General features: G+C 39.6%; 1 protein-coding gene across 4 annotated transcripts in view; it reads left to right on the top strand.

Annotated features, from left to right (window-relative positions):
• Positions 1 to 16910, top strand: part of IQCG (IQ motif containing G) — a 53626-nt gene extending 36716 nt beyond the window's left edge. For 3 of the 4 annotated variants that reach the window (XM_059162974.1, XM_059162972.1, XM_059162973.1), the window contains exons 7-11: positions 3534 to 3695; positions 4895 to 4969; positions 14454 to 14585; positions 15278 to 15379; positions 16442 to 16910. In XM_059162974.1, the coding sequence (XP_059018957.1) occupies positions 3534 to 3695; positions 4895 to 4969; positions 14454 to 14585; positions 15278 to 15379; positions 16442 to 16579 (609 nt within the window). In that variant the 3' untranslated portion in view covers positions 16580 to 16910. The remainder of the gene's footprint in view (positions 1 to 3533; positions 3696 to 4894; positions 4970 to 14453; positions 14586 to 15277; positions 15380 to 16441) is intronic. The other variant, XM_059162975.1, reaches the window with a different exon arrangement.
• Positions 16911 to 17239: the final 329 nt, after the last annotated feature.

The following is a 17239-nucleotide window of genomic DNA, read 5'->3' on the forward strand; positions in this document are numbered from 1 at the left end:
ACCACATTCCCATTTTCCTTTTTCCCTCCAACCAAACCCTCATCTCTGCTTTGTGTCCAATTATGAAAACAGACACCACCATTAAAATCCTTTGGCTCAAACTTTTGTGGCAGCTGTTGGAGCCTTATTAACTGTAATTGGTTGGCTGCTCGTTTCCATTACTAAATTGTGCTCCTCTGAATTCAAATAACGAGTACAGATCTGAAGACAGTTTGGTGATTTGTAAGTCAGGTTTGGTCTGCTTGTGATCTCTCTCTGTCAAATAATAAATAAAACAAACAAACAAATAAATAAATAAATAAAATCTTTAAAAAAAAATGCCGTTGCTATGGGGACGCCTGGGCAGCTCAGTAGGGAAATTGTAGACCAATGTTTTAAGATCTTATTAGGTTACATAACGTAATATCTTTTTCTTGCCAGAGGCGGAAACTCATAGAGTTTTAATTCTGCATTTATGATCTTCATATTTTTACTCTAAAAGACTCAATATTTGGTTTGATAAAGAAAACTGACCAGAACATTTTCTTGAGTCTTTGAAAGTATATCTGTGTGTTGATGCTATTTAATGAATACCTGACTGTTCAACACCGTTAGATTCTGTGAGAAACAAAACTGCAGTTATTTATATGGGCTGAGGTTTTCTAGAAAAGGTTTTCTGGGCTTAAGTGGTATATAAGCAGGGTGTCAAAGAAAGACTACATGGTTAGATAGGTATAAAGATTCCAGCCGATGAGGAAGTGAAGCTGTCACATTTCGCTCTAACTCAAGTCTTCCTAGAAATCCAGACTTTATCACTGACCACCATACAGCTTGAATCAGAAGGGAGGAGGGAAGCAAAACGGAAAGAGATGGGAAAAGGAAATAGAGTGTAGAAGGAAGGGGAAAACGGAGCCAAAAAAGACTTTTCTTAAAATGCATTTAATGAACATTTATTGAGTAGCTAAGTTGTGCAAGACACTGGCAGGATTTTACAGTTGAGAAAGGTCTTAGGTTAAGTAAATTGCCCACAATCCTACAGCTTTTAAGAGGTTAAGAAGTACTGCAATGTATTAGCCAGCTGGACTGGTAACGTGTTCTCAGCCAGAGATACTCATCTCCTTGGAAGGCTCTGGTACTGGCGGAACAACTGAATAATTGGAATGATTCCATAGTGTTTACACCAAGAAGTCAGACAAAATGAGTTGAAGGGAGTCTGACTAAGTTTAGGGGCCTCTGATCCTTTAAACCATATTTGCTTTTCATGGTGGATAATCCTGATGGATTTCTGCTGTTTCTTCTAATGCTTAGAACTAACTCCATCCAGCTTACATGGCAGAACTAAAGTTGGTTGGTATTTAGAGAAACGGCGATCTCTGACTAAAGCAGTGTGTTTTCATTATTAATTGTGTTTGCTTGTCATGCTGTCAGCTAACCAATCATCTCTCTGTGAAATTACTCCTGCTGCATCTGTTCTTCTCAAATGATCAGATGTTATCTCCCCGACTAAAACCCTTCTGAGGCTTCCCATGGCCCTTGGATTACAATTCAAACCCCATACTAGTGCTTCGGAGGGCCTACATGGTCCGTCTTACCTCCCTCTCCAGCCTCATCTTGTCCTACTCTCAACCCTCGCTGGGATAGTCTCCAGAGTTTTCTTTCAGTTCCTGGAATGTATCCAGGTTTTTGCGGCTTCAGGACTTGGGTACTTATTTTTCCTCTTTCTTAGACTCCTCCTTGATCCCACTTTTCATGTGACCTCCATACTTACCCTTCAGGTGTCAGATTTAACATTCCCTTCTCAGAGAATCCTTCATAGACTACCTGATCTAATGTGGGCCTCCCTTGTCACTCTCTCCCATGGCCTGTTGTCCTATTGAGTGTTGTCTTTAAGAGTGTTTTGTGCCTTTAAAAAAGTTTGCTTTCTTTTTTAAGACTTTATTTACTTAGTTAATTTTTTAAAAGATTTATCTTATTTGAGAGAGAGAGCGAGAGAGCAAGTGGGCAGAAGGGCAGAGGGAGGGAGAATCCTGAAGCAGGCTCCCTGTTGAGCAGAGAGCCCAACATGGGGCTCCCTCTCCCAACCCTGAGATCATGACCTGAGCTGAAATCAAGCGTCAAATACCCAACTGACTGAGCCACCCATGTACCCCTTAAGATCTTATTTTTAAGTAATCTCTATACCCAACGTGGGCTCGAACTCATTACCCTGCGATCAAGAGGTGCACATTCCACCAACTGAGCCATCCAGATGCCTCAAAAAGTTTGTTTTATTTTATTTTATTTTTTTAAGATTTTATTTATTTATTTGACAGAGAGAGATCACAAGTAGGCAGAGAGGCAGGCAGAGAGAGAGAGGAGGAAGCAGGCTCCCTGCCGAACAGAGAGCCTGATGCGGGACTCGATCTCGGGACCCTGAGATCATAACCTGAGCCGAAGGCAGCGGCTTAACCCACTGAGCCACCCAGGCGCCCCAAGTTTGTTTTATTTTAATCACATCTCTATCACTAGACTATAAGCTCTATGAGGGCAAAGACCACGTCTATTAGTTCTCCACTATTTAGCTTAGTATGGTACTGAATGAATAGTTTTTAAATGAATATTAAAACCTTAAAATTGCCAAGCACTTTGGGACCTGCAAAGAGTTTTTACATATTCTTAATTAACTCCTTACAATCACTTGCTGAGATATTCCAGACAGGGCAGATATTAATGTTTTTATTTTATAGCAGGTAAAACGTGCAGAGTTTAACTGACTTGGCCAGGCTGACACAGCTATTGGGGGCTTGGGTGAGAAGACAGGTCTTTTGATCATTTAGAGCAGTGCTTTTTCTACCAAAATGAGATGGTAATGAGAAGTCTTTGTGTATACAGACTATCCAAATAGTGTACTAGGAAAAAAATCTCCCATTCTTGATGCTTAGAACTACTTAGCCTTTGTTTTCATGTATACTGTCCATGATTATTGGCTAACTTTCCTGTAGTGCAATAATAGTAAAATAGATCCTTTTTCTTGTTGATTTATAGATACAAAAGGTAGGCTTTAGCCACTGGCTGAACTGAATGGAGGTAGAATATTTTTTTTTTTACTTTATTATTTTAAAAATTATTTATTTATTTTTATTTATTTTATTAAAGGATTTTGTTTATTTATTTGACAGAGAGAGAAATCACAAGTAGGCAGAGAGGCAGGGAGAGAGAGAGAGGGAAGTAGGCTCCACACTGAGCAGGGAGCTCAATGTGGGGCTTGATCCCAGGACCCTGAGATCATGATCTGAGCTGAAGGCAGATGCTTAACCCATTGAGCCACCCAGGTGCCCCTGATTTATTTATTTTAGAGGGGGGGGGCTGAGGGGAGGGGCAGTGGGAAGGGAGGGGGAGAGAGAGAGAATCTCAAGCAGATTCCCTACTGAGCAGAGAGCCCAATGCCAGGCTCCATCTTATGACCCTGAGAACATGACCTGAGCCGAAATCAAGAGTTGAATGCCCAAGGAACTGAGCCACCCAGGCACCCCATGCATGTATTTTAATTTAGAAACTTGGTCTTACCTCTACAGAGTCGGAATGAATATATTGCTCACCTCAGGGACCAGTTGCAAGAAATGAAGGCAAAAACCAACATGGAAAATCGCTATATGAAGAAAAACACTGAGCTGCAGATCTCCCAGACCCAGAAGAAATGTAACAGAACTGAGGAGCTTTTGCTGGAAGAGATAGAGGTAATCACTGCTGCTTGAGGAATGAACACATTCGAGCTGTCACTCTTCATATTGCTTCAGCTAACAGAGGAGGAAGGAGAGGGAGAGTATCTTGATCTTTGCTCCAGCTCTCCTGCAGCTCTCACATTTGAGACCAGAAGTAAAAAGAGAATGAAGTCTTGTGTATTTGCAGGCAGAGATTCTGATGGGCTGTAGCCGACATCCACTGTTTTTTGTTTGTTTGTATTTTTAAAGATTTTATTTATTCGACAGAGAGAGATCACAAGTAGGCAGATAGGCAGGCAGAGAGAGAGAGAGGAGGAAGCAGGCTCCCTGCTGAGCACAGAGCCCGATGCGGGACTCGATCCCAGGACCCTGAGATCACGACCTGAGCGGAAGGCAGCGGCGGCTTAACCCATTGAGCCACCCAGGCGCCCCCATCCACTGTTTTTTTGTGACGACTTTGAAAGTCAGTTGTACTTTCTTCCCTTGGTCACTTTATCCTTATTTTATAAAACCACTTGCCATTTCTCCTGGTAACGCGGGCAAAACAAGATGCTTATTAAGTGTGGGTTTTTGCTGCTGCCAGCTGGTACCTTTTATCCCTCTATTAAGAAATATAAAATCAAAAGAGCTGAATTTCATTCAAACCTAAATTTATATAGCTGGAAAGTCACCGCGGAAAAGAGTAGGAGAAAGAAACAAGGGGCAGACCCTCACTAGAAAAGGAAGGCTCCAATGGCTAAATGAACAGTAGGTAGGTGGGAAGGAACAAACATGTCATCCCTGGGGAGGAGGACTGCTTTCCCTGGGCCCCACTCATTTGAAAGCTTACTCCCCTGGGTTAGTTAGACAACCCTGACTACAAACTTTACTTGCACTCTGGAATTTCCTTTTCTAGGCCTAAGAACCTTGTGCCCTTGAAGCATGGTTTCTCTCCTTCAATTGACATCACTTTATCCAGGCAAGCGGATCATGGTCCTTTTGTCCTGGGCACTGGCATGTGTCCCCTACAATGCCAGCAAATGGCCTAGCGACATTTGTGAACATGAACTGGGTTGAAGGGAATGATTTCCCAGCCATAGAGCAATATGGCAGGATTCTTGGGATCTCAGCTGGTAAAGAAAATTGAGATCTGGCCACAGATCTCTAATATTGAGAATTTCTCATTCCGAACCCTGCTGGCAAGATTTCCTGATACTGGTTTATTGTTGTCACAGAAACTGAGGTTGAAAACTGAAGAAGAGAACAGGATTCATCTGGAGATTGAAACGTTCCTTAGAAAAGAGCAGCAGGTGGGTCCCCAAAACTTTTCCATGCTCTGATGTGTTTGTGTTTCACTTACAAAATACATATTTCTTTATTCATCCTATTTCTTCTTGTGTGAATTATATGTGACTGAAGTGGTTTTAATTAGTATTTCTAAAACTAATAACAAACTAAGCTGAGAGGAGTTTTTAAAAAAATCCCTGTTGGGATGAATAAGGAAAAAATTTCTAGCTTAGAATTCAGTTTACCTTTGAAAAAGCTAATAAATTTTCAGTAAACAGTTCCAAATTTGTGGTTAAAGAAAATAATTTATACCTGCTATCTCACAGGGCTTTACTAAAACCAAAATCTAAATTTCTAATAAGGAATGGGATCTTATACACAGGCAGTTTAAGGATTATGTACCATGTTCCTTGTTCAGTGTTAGATGCCTAGTTAGCACGTGTTTAATGACAATCCGATGAGTTAGTTGGTGGGTGAATGGATAATGGATGGGTGAAGTCAGTGTTTCCCAGATTGTCAGCCCAGTAACACGACATAGATTTTTTTTTTGAAGATTTTATTTATTTATTTGACAGTCAGAGATCACAAGTAGGCAGAGAGGCAGAGGAGGAAGTAGGCTCCCCGCGGAGCAGAGAGCCCGATGTGGGGCTCAATCCCAGGACCCTGGGATCATGACCTGAGCCGAAAGCAGAGGCTTAACCCACTGAGCCATCCAGGCACCCCCAGAAAGACATAGATTTTGAAAAGAAAGAGTGAAAGCTCTCATAATCACCCCCAAATTATTCCAGTAGTTCTTCCAAATCTTTTTCTTGATATACATACTGGTTTATGTACCTAAATACTTACATTTTTAGTATTTATCTATCCATCTATTTATTTATTTGTTAATATTTCTGACATAAATAGGATCATACCACATATATTATTCCAGACTCTTTTTAAAAAATATACTTTGTCTTACTGTTTCCAATAGCAATACAACTGCTATATAATATCCCATTGAGGGGTAGACCAAAATTTAGTTAGCCATTCTTCTGCCACTGGACATTCAGGTTGTTTCCAATTTTGCTAGTATAACAATGCTAAACATTCTTAGCTATGTCTGTAAATGCATGGTATATGGAAAGTCTATTCATTTTTGCATATCACTGTAGATGCCTTATGCCCTCTCATATTAGTTTTAATGTTTTTCAGTTAATTCATTTAGATTTGCTTTCTAGAAAATCTTTTCGACTGCAGACAATTTTATATTTTCGTTTTTGTTATTTATATGTGTTTCCATTTTGTTGCTTATAGTATAGCTTGAGTGTCAAGTGTAATGTTGACTAGTAGTAGTGATAATGGGGCACCATTGTTCTGTTTTTGGTTTTAGTGGTATTTCAGTCAGTATTACATATGAATTCATAGTCTAGCCCAGGTTCTCATGTGCAGGTTAGGGCATTCATTGGGAAATAATGGGACACTGAAACTCATAATAGGAATATCTCAATGTATTCAGAAGTAATTAATATTCAACTCCCAAGTAACTCTGAGCCTCCCTTCCCAGTGGAAGTAGTATGCCTTTGCGGGTTTGGGAGATTAGTCTTACTTTCTGTGAAAATGCCATAGTAATAACTTCATCTAAGTCAGATGCTCACTCTCAACACCCAGTACAATCACTCCTCTTGTCCCTGGACCCATAACTAGAGTCAAATCTCAGCAAGCTTCAGGGTACAGGTAATTCAGATATCTATAATTCAGAGGGAAATAGCTTATAAACCTAAAGAATTACAAGACTTTGCTTGTAATTGGGAGACATGTGTGGGAATGGATTCTAAGGGTGATAGACCAACAAGGGTGGAATGTAACGCTAGACTGAGTCATGTTCATTGATATGGACATACTTACTGGAGATTCTGGATCCCATGTGATAGCTTGTGAAGCTGGACTCTAACGGTTCACTTGAAACTGGACTCAGCGACTCGGCAGTGGCCCACATTTAATGAGGTGGAGATGCCACAGCTTCCCTAGTAGGATTTAGTGGAGAGAATCTAAAGACTTAGGGAAATGGGAATATCAGAGTGAATTTGTGTGACCTACAGATCTGCTGCTGAACACCTACATGTAATGAGTTAGTGTGAGACATTTCTTCCCAGAGGACACTCCCATACTAAGACATTGAGAAATTTGTTCGTGAGGGGAGCACTCACATCCTCAAAAAGGTCTTTGGTTGCTTTCCTAGGTAGGCCATGTAAAATCATGGGTGACATCATCATTGAAATGGCTTCCCTGCTTTCAGTGGTGATGATGGGATTCTGCAGAGCCAGAGGACATGAGGCAGCACTTAACTGCCAAAGAAAGGTGAACACATTTACCATGAAGGACAGCGGGGATGTACCAGAAATCAGAATGCCTTTGCTCTTAGTGATATTTGACAATGGCTAATTAATCATGGTACCCCTATGAACAAAATTCATGAGCAGCCTGATAAAGAATTACTTGATGTATGTAACAGAAGAAAGCCAAAACCACAATAAAGAGTCATGGTTTCTCCTCCAATTTCCAGAACTAAATCAATTCAAAGACCAAATCCCCTTAAGTGGAAGGGCCAGGTCCCCCTGAGGATGAACTCTACATCATTATGGAAGGTATATATTGTGAATCTTCCCCTAAGCCTACTCAAAGGGACCTGTGGCTATTATTAGAGTTACTGTACACTGGAAAACAGAAAATATCCAGACCCTTTCAGATTACTAAACATTGGCTCTGATTTAATATTAATTCCTAGGGACCTGAAACAATACCGTGGTCATCCCTACTCAAAATGAGAAATTATAGTGCTCAGGTGATCGGCAGATCTGCTTTACTCCAGGCCCACTTGCTCTGTGGATCCACCCTGTAGTTATTTCCCATTACTGAACATAGAATTGGAATAGACATACTCGGCAACAGACAGAATTTCCACATTGATTCTCTGATTTATGGAGTGAGGGCCATTATGGTAGTAAGGACCAAGTAGAAGTCTCTGGAACTTCCCCTTCCTACCAACATAGTAAATCCTAAGCAGATGCTGCACCCGTACTGCAAAGGCAGAGATCAGTGCCAACAAAAAATAAAGCAGCAGAGGTAGTGATACTTACCACATCCCCATTTAGCTAAGCAGTGTGACCTGTTGAGTTGAGTGATCTTGGATAATGACTGTAGACTACTGTAAATGCAATCAGGTGATGACTCCAATTGCAGTTACAGTTCTAGGTGTAGTATCTTGACTAGGGAAATTCTTCAGAGGCCACTGGCAATCGGTAGGCGGCTGACCAAAGCCTGTGTCTCCAACCCAATTTGGAAGAACCTCCAGAAGCAGTTAGCTTTTACCTGGCAGGGTCAACCGTACATCCTCACAGGCTCGCATCAGGGCTGTGTCCCTTCTGTTCTTTCTGCCATAATATGGTCTGCAGAGATCTTGCTTGCTTTGACTTTCTACAAAACATTGTAGTAGTCCCCTTGCTGATTCTATCTGCTGAACAGGACAAAGCAAGGACTTTGGGTGCCTTAGTAGGACTTATGAATGAGAAGGTGGGACAGAAGCTACTTTTGGTACCAGTTTTGAATCACTGTTCAGTTAGGTGACAGAAAACACAACAGTTCTTTCAGCAGGGAATGTTTAGCAAAAGAATCATTAAGAGTAAGGGATTGGCTACAAAGAAAGGATAAAAGAGAACTCTAAAGAAACACCCTAGGGTCAAAGGATGGTATCCAAGGAAGGGAGGAACAGAGATGTTTGCTTCATTGCCCTGGGTCAGAGCAGGTTCATAGGTAGTGGGATAAAGTGGACAAACTGGGAATGGTGGGTTCTTTGGTAAGCAAGAATCCTCCTGTTATGTCAGCAAAACTTGTTGGTGAATAAGTGGCATCAGTGTCCCCCACACAGGCCACTGTCAGCCCTGTGCCCCAGGAACAAAAGAGGAAGGACTTGAACAAAGGAGAGACGCTTTCCTGTCATGTCCCTTTAGCGCCCTCTACTGACAAGGCTTATCACTGTGCCAAGTGGCAAAAGAACCAAGTTAGAGCAAGCATCCTGGTTGAAAAGTTGGCTGGTGAAGGATTCATTTAGAGAGGCAATAAATTGATAACTGGCACAAATGGGGTTGTATGAGGTTTACTACATAGGTTTACGGTAGATAAACTTTTATCAAGTTAAATAAGTTTCCTTTCAGTCTTGCTGAGTTTTTTGTTTTTTGTTTTTCGTTTTTAATCTGGAATGAGTTTTGATGTTTTATGAGATAGATTTTTTCCATCCATTGAGATATAGGCTTTTTATTTTTTAATATGCTAGTAAAGTAAAATATAGTAATCATTTATTGATGAATCATCTTTAAATTCTTGGGATAAACCCTGCTTGTTCATAATACATTATTCTTTTAACAGACTGCTAGATTGGTTTATAGATTTTTATTTTGTATTTATATATTCCATAAATAAGTTTAACCTATAGATTTATTTTTTAGTGTTCTTTGTATTGTAACAGTTATGGTAGCTAAGCAGCTTGAGTTGGGAAGCTTTCCGTCTTTTTCTGCTCTGAAACCTAAAAATACCAATAGAACAAATAGATTATTATCTGTTCCTTGAAACTTTACTAAAATTTAGTCATAGACAATCTTTTTGAGTACCATTTTCAAGGGGAGATGGTTAGCTACCTTTTCAATTTTTTAATTATTGATGTCTTCACTTAAATAATCTTTTTGAGTCATTTTTGGTAATTTCTTCCTAGAAAGAACTCATTTCATCTAAAACATTCATTTCAAATTTATTAATATAAAGATGTGCTCCACAGTCTCTCACAACTTAAAAGTTCCTTTATTTATGTAGTTATTGTTTTCATCTTTATTTTTTAAAGATTTTATTTATTTATTTGATGGAGAGATTGAGAGAGAGCACAAGCAGGTAGAGCAGAAGGTGGAGGGAGGGGAAGCAGGCCCCCCCGCTGAGCAAGGAGCCCAACATGGGGCTCAATCCCAGGACCCTAGGATTATGACAAAGGCAGCAGCCTAACTGACTGAGTCACCCAGGCGCCCCTCATCTTTATTTTAAGAAATTTGTGTCTTCTCTCCCTTTTTCTTGCTTAAATGTTTTGTCAAAATTTTGACCATTTTATTGGTCTTTGCAAAAACCATCTTTTGGCTTTATTGAGCAAATACTTTTTCATTTTCACATTGGTTTTTGCTTCAGTTTTGAGCAATTATTTTCTTATACTTCCTTTGAGCTTATGTTGTTAATCTTTGTCTAGTTTTTTAAATGCTATGTTCATTGACTTTTGAATTTTATTATTTTCTACTATATTCATGTAACCCAACATATTTTTCTGGGTACTGTTTGGCTGCAGTATACAGGTTTTGATACATAATGCTTTTTTTAAAAAAAATATTTTTATTTATTTGACAGACAGAGGTCACAAGTAGGCAGAGAGGCAGCCAGAGAGAGAAGGAGGGGAAGCAGGCTCCCTGCTGAGCAGAGAGCCGGATGCAGGTCTCGATCCCAGGACCCTGGGTTCATGACCTGAGCCAAAGGCAGAGGCTTTAACCCACTGAGCCACTCAGGCGCCCTTGATACATAATGCTTAAGTTATCATCCCTTTTTTTAAATTTTAAAGACTTATTTATTTATTTAGAGATAGAGCAGGAGAGTGTGTACAAGCGAACACAAGCAGAGGGAAGGGCAGAGAGAGAGGGGGAAACTGGCTCCCCGCTGAGCAGGGACCCTGATGTGGGGCTTGATCGCAGGATGCTGAGATCACAACCTGAGCTGAAGGCAGACTCTTAACCGTCTGAGCCACCCAGGTGCCCTTAAAAGTGTATTTCTTAAATGTCCAGGTAGCTGGAGTTGGAGAAGAAATGTGTAGGCTTTCTATTGCTGACAACCCTTTGACGTCTACACTGTCTTCCATTGTGGTGTCGTTATGTGAAATGTAAGACTTTATGTCTTTTGGCATTTGTTGAGCCCTCATTTGGGCTTCATATATGCTCAGATTATGTGAATATTCCATGGGTATTTGAAAAGAATTTGTATTCTCTGTTAGGTATAAATCTGGGGTGCCTGGGTGGCTCAGTTGGTTGAGTGTCTGCCTTCAGATCAGGTCATGATCTCTGGGTTCTAGGATCAAGGCCCATGTCGGGCTCCCTGCTTGGCAGAGAGTCTGCTTCTGCCCCGTTCTTCCCTGGCTCATGCTCTCTCTTGCTTGCTGTCTCTCAAATAAATAAATAAAATACAATCTTTTTTTTTTTTTTTAAAGGTCTAATAGTCTGTCAGATTCTTCATGTTATTTATTTTGATCTAGCTGAGCTGTTAATTTCAGAGAAGTATGAGAGCCTCCCAAGATGATTTCGAATCTGTCAATTTCTTATATTTCTAATAATTTTTGCTTTATGTATTCTAAAATGGCATTAGAATATAAAACTTCATAACTACAATATCTTTTTAATAGAACATGCCTTTTCTCAGGATAAAATATCCCTTTTTGTCTCATTTAATTATTTTTGGCTTGAATTCTGTTTTTCCAGATACTACTTGCCAAACCTGCTTTCTTTTTGCTATGATTATATTGTTTTAGTTGTGATTTTTATAAATCGTTCATAGATTGACTTTTTTAAAAAAATTTGGACACTATTTTGATAGGAAAAAATTTTAAAAATATTTTATTTATTTATTTGACAGACAGAGATCACAAGTAGGCAGAGAGGTAGGCAGAGAGAAAGAGGAAGGAAGCAGGCTCCCCGCTGAGCAGAGAGCCTGATGCAGGGCTCAATCCCAGGACCCTGGGATCATGACCTGAGCCGAAAGTAGAGGCTTTAACCCACTGAGCCACCCAGGCGCCCCTATTTTGATATGGAAATTTACCACAGTTTATTTTTATTGTGATTTTTAATTTATTTGTATTTACTTTTTTCATCTTATTTTATATTTCCTGCTTTTCAAGCTTTTTGGTGTTTCTTTCCTTCTTCTGTTGGATTGATGGAATTTTTATTGTTTGATTTTTTTTTTCTTAGTTAATTGTTTTGAGGATTTTGTTTGTCAGAGAGAGAGAGTGTGTGAACAAGCAGGGGGAGCGGGAGGCTCGGGGAGAAGCAGGCTCCCTCCCTGCTGAGCAGGGATCCTGACCTGAGCTGAAGGCAGATGCTTAACTGACTGAGCCACCCAGGTGTCCCATATTGTTTGGTTTCTTGCTGTCTAGTGCAAATTCATCATTTGCATACCACTTTCTTAGTTTTGTAATATCAGCATACCACCGGTGTTATTATTTTGTATATACTCACTTCAACAAAATTTTTTATATTACTGTAAAATAAAAACCAGTATCATTTGCCATAAATAGAAATTAATATATCTAGAAGTTCAATAAATATCAAATGATGTTATTACATTTTAGCCATTTCTTTTTACCTGCCTGGAGACTGTTCTTTTTTTTTTTTTTTTAAGAAAAAAATGTTAACAAGACTTAGAGATGTTAAAGACATGATTGCACCAAACTGATGTTCTCTTTAACTTGATCAGAATAATTGACTCACGTTTTTAAAAAATTCCATGTCAATGTACAACCTAAAGACTCCTCTTTTTTTTTTTAAACTTTTGATTATTTATTGATTGATAATTAAAATAAGCACCATTTATTGAAAGCCTTTTAGTGCCAGGCACCTTATACATTATATCTATTCTTCATAATATTCACAGGACATAAGTAGTAATATTCCCATTTTACAAAAGAAGAAACAAAGCCTCAGAGGTATTAATTAACATGTCCAATATATATAGCTAGAAAATGGGAGATTGAAGATCTGAACAGGCCTCTGATAGGCTCTGAAGCTTGTGTTGTTTTCCTTGCGTTATGCTGCTGTTTTTTCTTATATTCCACTTGTTCTATTTTTTAAAATTTAAATTCAATTAACATATAATGTGTTATTAGTTTCAGAATTATAGGCTAAAGACTCCTCTTGAGGTTTCATTCTTGAGGTACATGATCTAGTAGTTTGGAAGTTATGCATTATATTCTTGGAGTGGTAACCCTTCACATTTTAACATACTTATACTTTGTTCAAAGTATATTCTTTATACTTTGTTCTGTACTTTAACATATATATGTATACTCTGTTCATCTTAAGTCTAGAGTTAATCAATACTTATATCTTCTTTTCTTTAATAAAGCAAAGTTTTACCTCTTCTCTTCCTCTCTTACATCCCATATTGAAATCATTCATTACGTATTTCCATTTTATAAATGAGGGAACTGAGGCTTAAAGAATTTAAGTTAACATACTTGAGGGCCAGAGCTTAGGAGCGAAACCTAGGCATTCTGTCTTCAGAGCCTATCTGTTTTTTCCAGGAGACATAGTTCCTAATTTGGGATTTTAGTTCCAGATTATGGTTTACTTTTATTTATTTATTATTTTTTTTTAAAAAAGATTTTATTTATTTATTTGTCAGAGAGAGAGAGAGCGAGAGCAAGCGCAGGCAGACAGAGTGGAAGGCAGAGTCAGAGGGAGAAGCAGGCTCCCTGCGGAGCAAGAAGCCCGATGTGGGACTCGATCCCAGGACGCTGGGATCACGACATGAGCCGAAGGCAGCTGCTTAACCAACTGAGCCACCCAGGCGTCCCTATGGTTTACTTTTAAAAAAAAAGTATTTTATGTAGCTTAAATAAACATGCTGTCGTTTCTCACATGTACTATCTCTAAAATGAAATTTTAGATTTCATTGCTAAAATACACTTTTGAGTAACTCTTTTGGAAAGACCAGGTATAGTCTTTCTTTCCTCACAATTGAATGCTAGGTTAGCTAAGTACAGAATCTTAGATTCACATTTATTATTTTCTAGGATTTTGAAGACATTGTACCCTTCTCAATTGGCATCTGTTTTTGTTTTTTTTTAAAGATTTTATTATTTATTTTTTATTTGAGAGAAAGAGAGCATGAGAAGGGGGAAGGGGCAGAGGATGGGAGAAGCAGATTCCCTGCTGAACAGGGAGTCCGACGACACAGGGCTCCATCCCAGGACCCAATAATGACCCGAGCTGAAGGCATACGCCCATCTGACTGAGCCACCAGGCAGCCCTGGTATTTACTGTTATTAATCAAAGAACTATCTGATGCCATTCCTTATCCTTTAGAATTTTCTACCTACCCTTTATTCCTTCCAATTTCCCTTATCCAGACCCCTTGGAAGGCCTTCTTCCGTTTTTAAATTGAATAATAATATTAAGTATACAAACATTAAGCATATACTTTGATGAACATTTGCATGCGTGCGCGCACACACACACACATCCTGTAACCACCACCCACATAGAGAACATGTTTACAACATCCCAGAGTCTCCCTCGTGTCCCTTCCTGATCTAATCAAGCAACCTGCCCCTAGAGGTAGCCATGATTCTGCCTTTTTTCACTATAGGGAAGTTTTGCTGGTTCTCGAACCTTATATAAATGATTTCATAAGGCTTTGTGTCTGATGGAACCATGTTTTAATGTTCTTTCCAAACAGAAACTTGAGGAAAAGCTAGAGTTCTGGATGGAGAAATTTGATAAGGACACGGAAATGAAACAGAATGAACTAAATGCTCTCAAAGCTGCTAAGGCCAGTGACTTAGCACACCTTCAAGAACTTGCAAGGACGGTAAGGAAGCAGACTCCACAGTCTAAGGCTGAGCACGCCTGAGGAATGGGTGGTAGCTGAGCTACAGTAGCTGCGTGACAAAGTAGAGGTGTGCCTGTAAACCACTGAGCCTCTTCTCCCATGATGATGACGAGGATGACGGCATCCACGATGGGGACAGTATTAGCAGCATCTGACAAGCCTCCATTGTGCTCGTTCTGTCCCAGGCACTTATTAACATTCCAAAGGACTTACTTCACCCTCACCACCTCTTGAGATAGATACCATTACTATTTCTACTTTATGGTCTCTGAAGCTAATCTGTAAATTATGAATTTTAAAAAGCTTCTGATTATTGTTTCATCATTGAATAACTGTAAAACTTCCCAAATATCTCTTTTAAAAGATGACTGCTATTTGTATGTGTACTTTCTATGAGTTTAAGAAACAGTACTTTGAGGTCATTAAGCACACAAGTTACTAGTTCATTTTTATGCAAGATTTTACAGCAAATTTGCTCCAAACGGAAACATTTTTATATAGTTAGTATATGAATATTTATACCATAGGAATCCACTTAGTTTTTCTTTTCGTTGGTTTATCTTTAGGTTTGGCAGGCTTTATTTTCAAATTTTATATTAAAAGTGCAAGGCTGGCTGGCCATACCTTGCCAGGACAGTCTTATAACCTAGGGTCCATGTTTACTTTTACAGATAAGGGAATATGAACAGGTCATCATTGAAGATCGGTTAGAAAAGGAGAAGGCCAGGAAGAAGAGAGAACAGGATGACTTGGAGTTGAAGAGCATCATAAAGGTAGAAAGCCAGAGTTGGCATCTTTTTTTTTTTTTTTAAAGATTTTATTTTTATTTGAGAGAGAACACAAGAGAGGGGAGGATCAGAGAGAGAAAGGCGCAGGGAGCCCAAAGCAGGGACCTGATCCTGGGAATCCAGAATCATGACCTGAGCCTAAGGTCGTCACTCACCCGACAAGAGCCAGCCAGGCGTCCCATAGTTGGCATCTGAGGGCACGTTCAATTCATAGCTGGCCTAACACTGAGCAACACAAAGTCTCTTTTTCATTTATTATGAAGCATGAAACAGATCGGTATGGAAGGATGGCTTTTTGTTATTACTGGAATTTGCCTGCAGTCCTTGGTGCAGGGAGATGGTTCACATAGCAAGGGGCATATCCCTAACTCTTAATCCAGGGGAAAGTGGTGGTCAGCAGAGGAAGCAGGACCTAGAATTTATGCCTGAAGGTCGTATTTAAGAATATTATTTATAGTCAGAACAGCTCTTGGAGAAGCTGTTTTTTTTTTTTTTAAATTAACTCTATCCCCAATGTAGGGCTTGAATCATGGCCCCAAGAGCAAGGTCACATGTTCTACCAACTGAGCCAGCCAGACACCCCGGATGATCTTCTCAGAATCCTATTTATCTAAGTTATCCCAGGCTATCTGCTAGGTTCTGACAAGACCTGTTTTCAAAAAAGGGGGGATGGAATAAATAGAGTTTAGCATGCATGGCGGCTTCCATGCTTCAGACACACACCATTCTTTTTTTTTTTTTTTTTTTAAAGATTTTATTTATTTATTTGACAGAGAGAAATCACAAGTAGATGGAGAGGCAGGTAGAGAGAGAGAGAGGGAAGCAGGCTCTCCGCTGAGCAGAGAGCCCGATGCGGGACTCGATCCCAGGACCCTGAGATCATGACCTGAGCCGAAGGCAGCGGCTTAACCCACTGGGCCACTCAGGCACCCGACACACACCATTCTTCAGACATAAGTTACTTTATGACAAGACAACTCCCTTATGCAGAAAGGATGGGGATTGGCATGCCTGTTCTATCGTACTCACTCCCCCTTTCTCTTCCAGCTCCAGGCCTGGTGGCGAGGCACTATGGTACGGAGGGAAATTGGTGGCTTCAGACTGCCTAAGAAGGAGAAAGATGATGGCAAGGATTCTAAACGTAAAGGCAAAGACAAGGACAAGCGGAGAGGCAAGAAAAAGTGACAGAGTTCTCATCTTTTCCTCTGGTCTTCTGGCAATGGGAGGACTTGGAGGAAGAAACATTTTAGCAGCACAGACAACTTGTATCTACAGGTCATTTCTTATTGAGCATTCCCAGGTGCTGCCTGTTCTCTCCCATTGCCTGTTGTATTAGTTTTCAAACCCTGAATTAGGACTATACCATCAACTTAGGGCTTCTTCGTATTTTGAAAAACTTTCATTGGGAAGAAGTATTTCTAGGAGTCTTGTGAAGATTCCTGTTGCTTTTTCTTAACAGAAAAAAGTTCATGGGCTTATTAGTTGTGATGCATTAAAACTTCAGTAATTTCTGTAATGTCTCCAATTCTATATTTTGACTACAGTGAAAAAACTCTTGAGCAAAAGTCAAGTGTTCATTCAGAACTACAAGATGATGTTTATAAAGTGTGTGGCAGAATACAGACACTGTAAGGTCAACATTGGTTCCTTCCTGCCTTTTAGGTTAGTATCACCTGAGTGTTTTTTTGGGGTGGCGGGGCATGGAATACATATCTTAAGTTGCTTCAGCTCTTTTTCTGGGCAACAGGTAGGCATATAAATTATAAATTAAAAAAATAATAAATTGGAATCAACGGAAATGTTAGGACGTACAATAGTATAGTAAAGGCGGGGACCCAGGTCTGC

This window comes from Mustela lutreola, chromosome 2 (assembly GCF_030435805.1).
Source record: "Mustela lutreola isolate mMusLut2 chromosome 2, mMusLut2.pri, whole genome shotgun sequence".
Taxonomy (NCBI): domain Eukaryota; kingdom Metazoa; phylum Chordata; class Mammalia; order Carnivora; family Mustelidae; genus Mustela; species Mustela lutreola.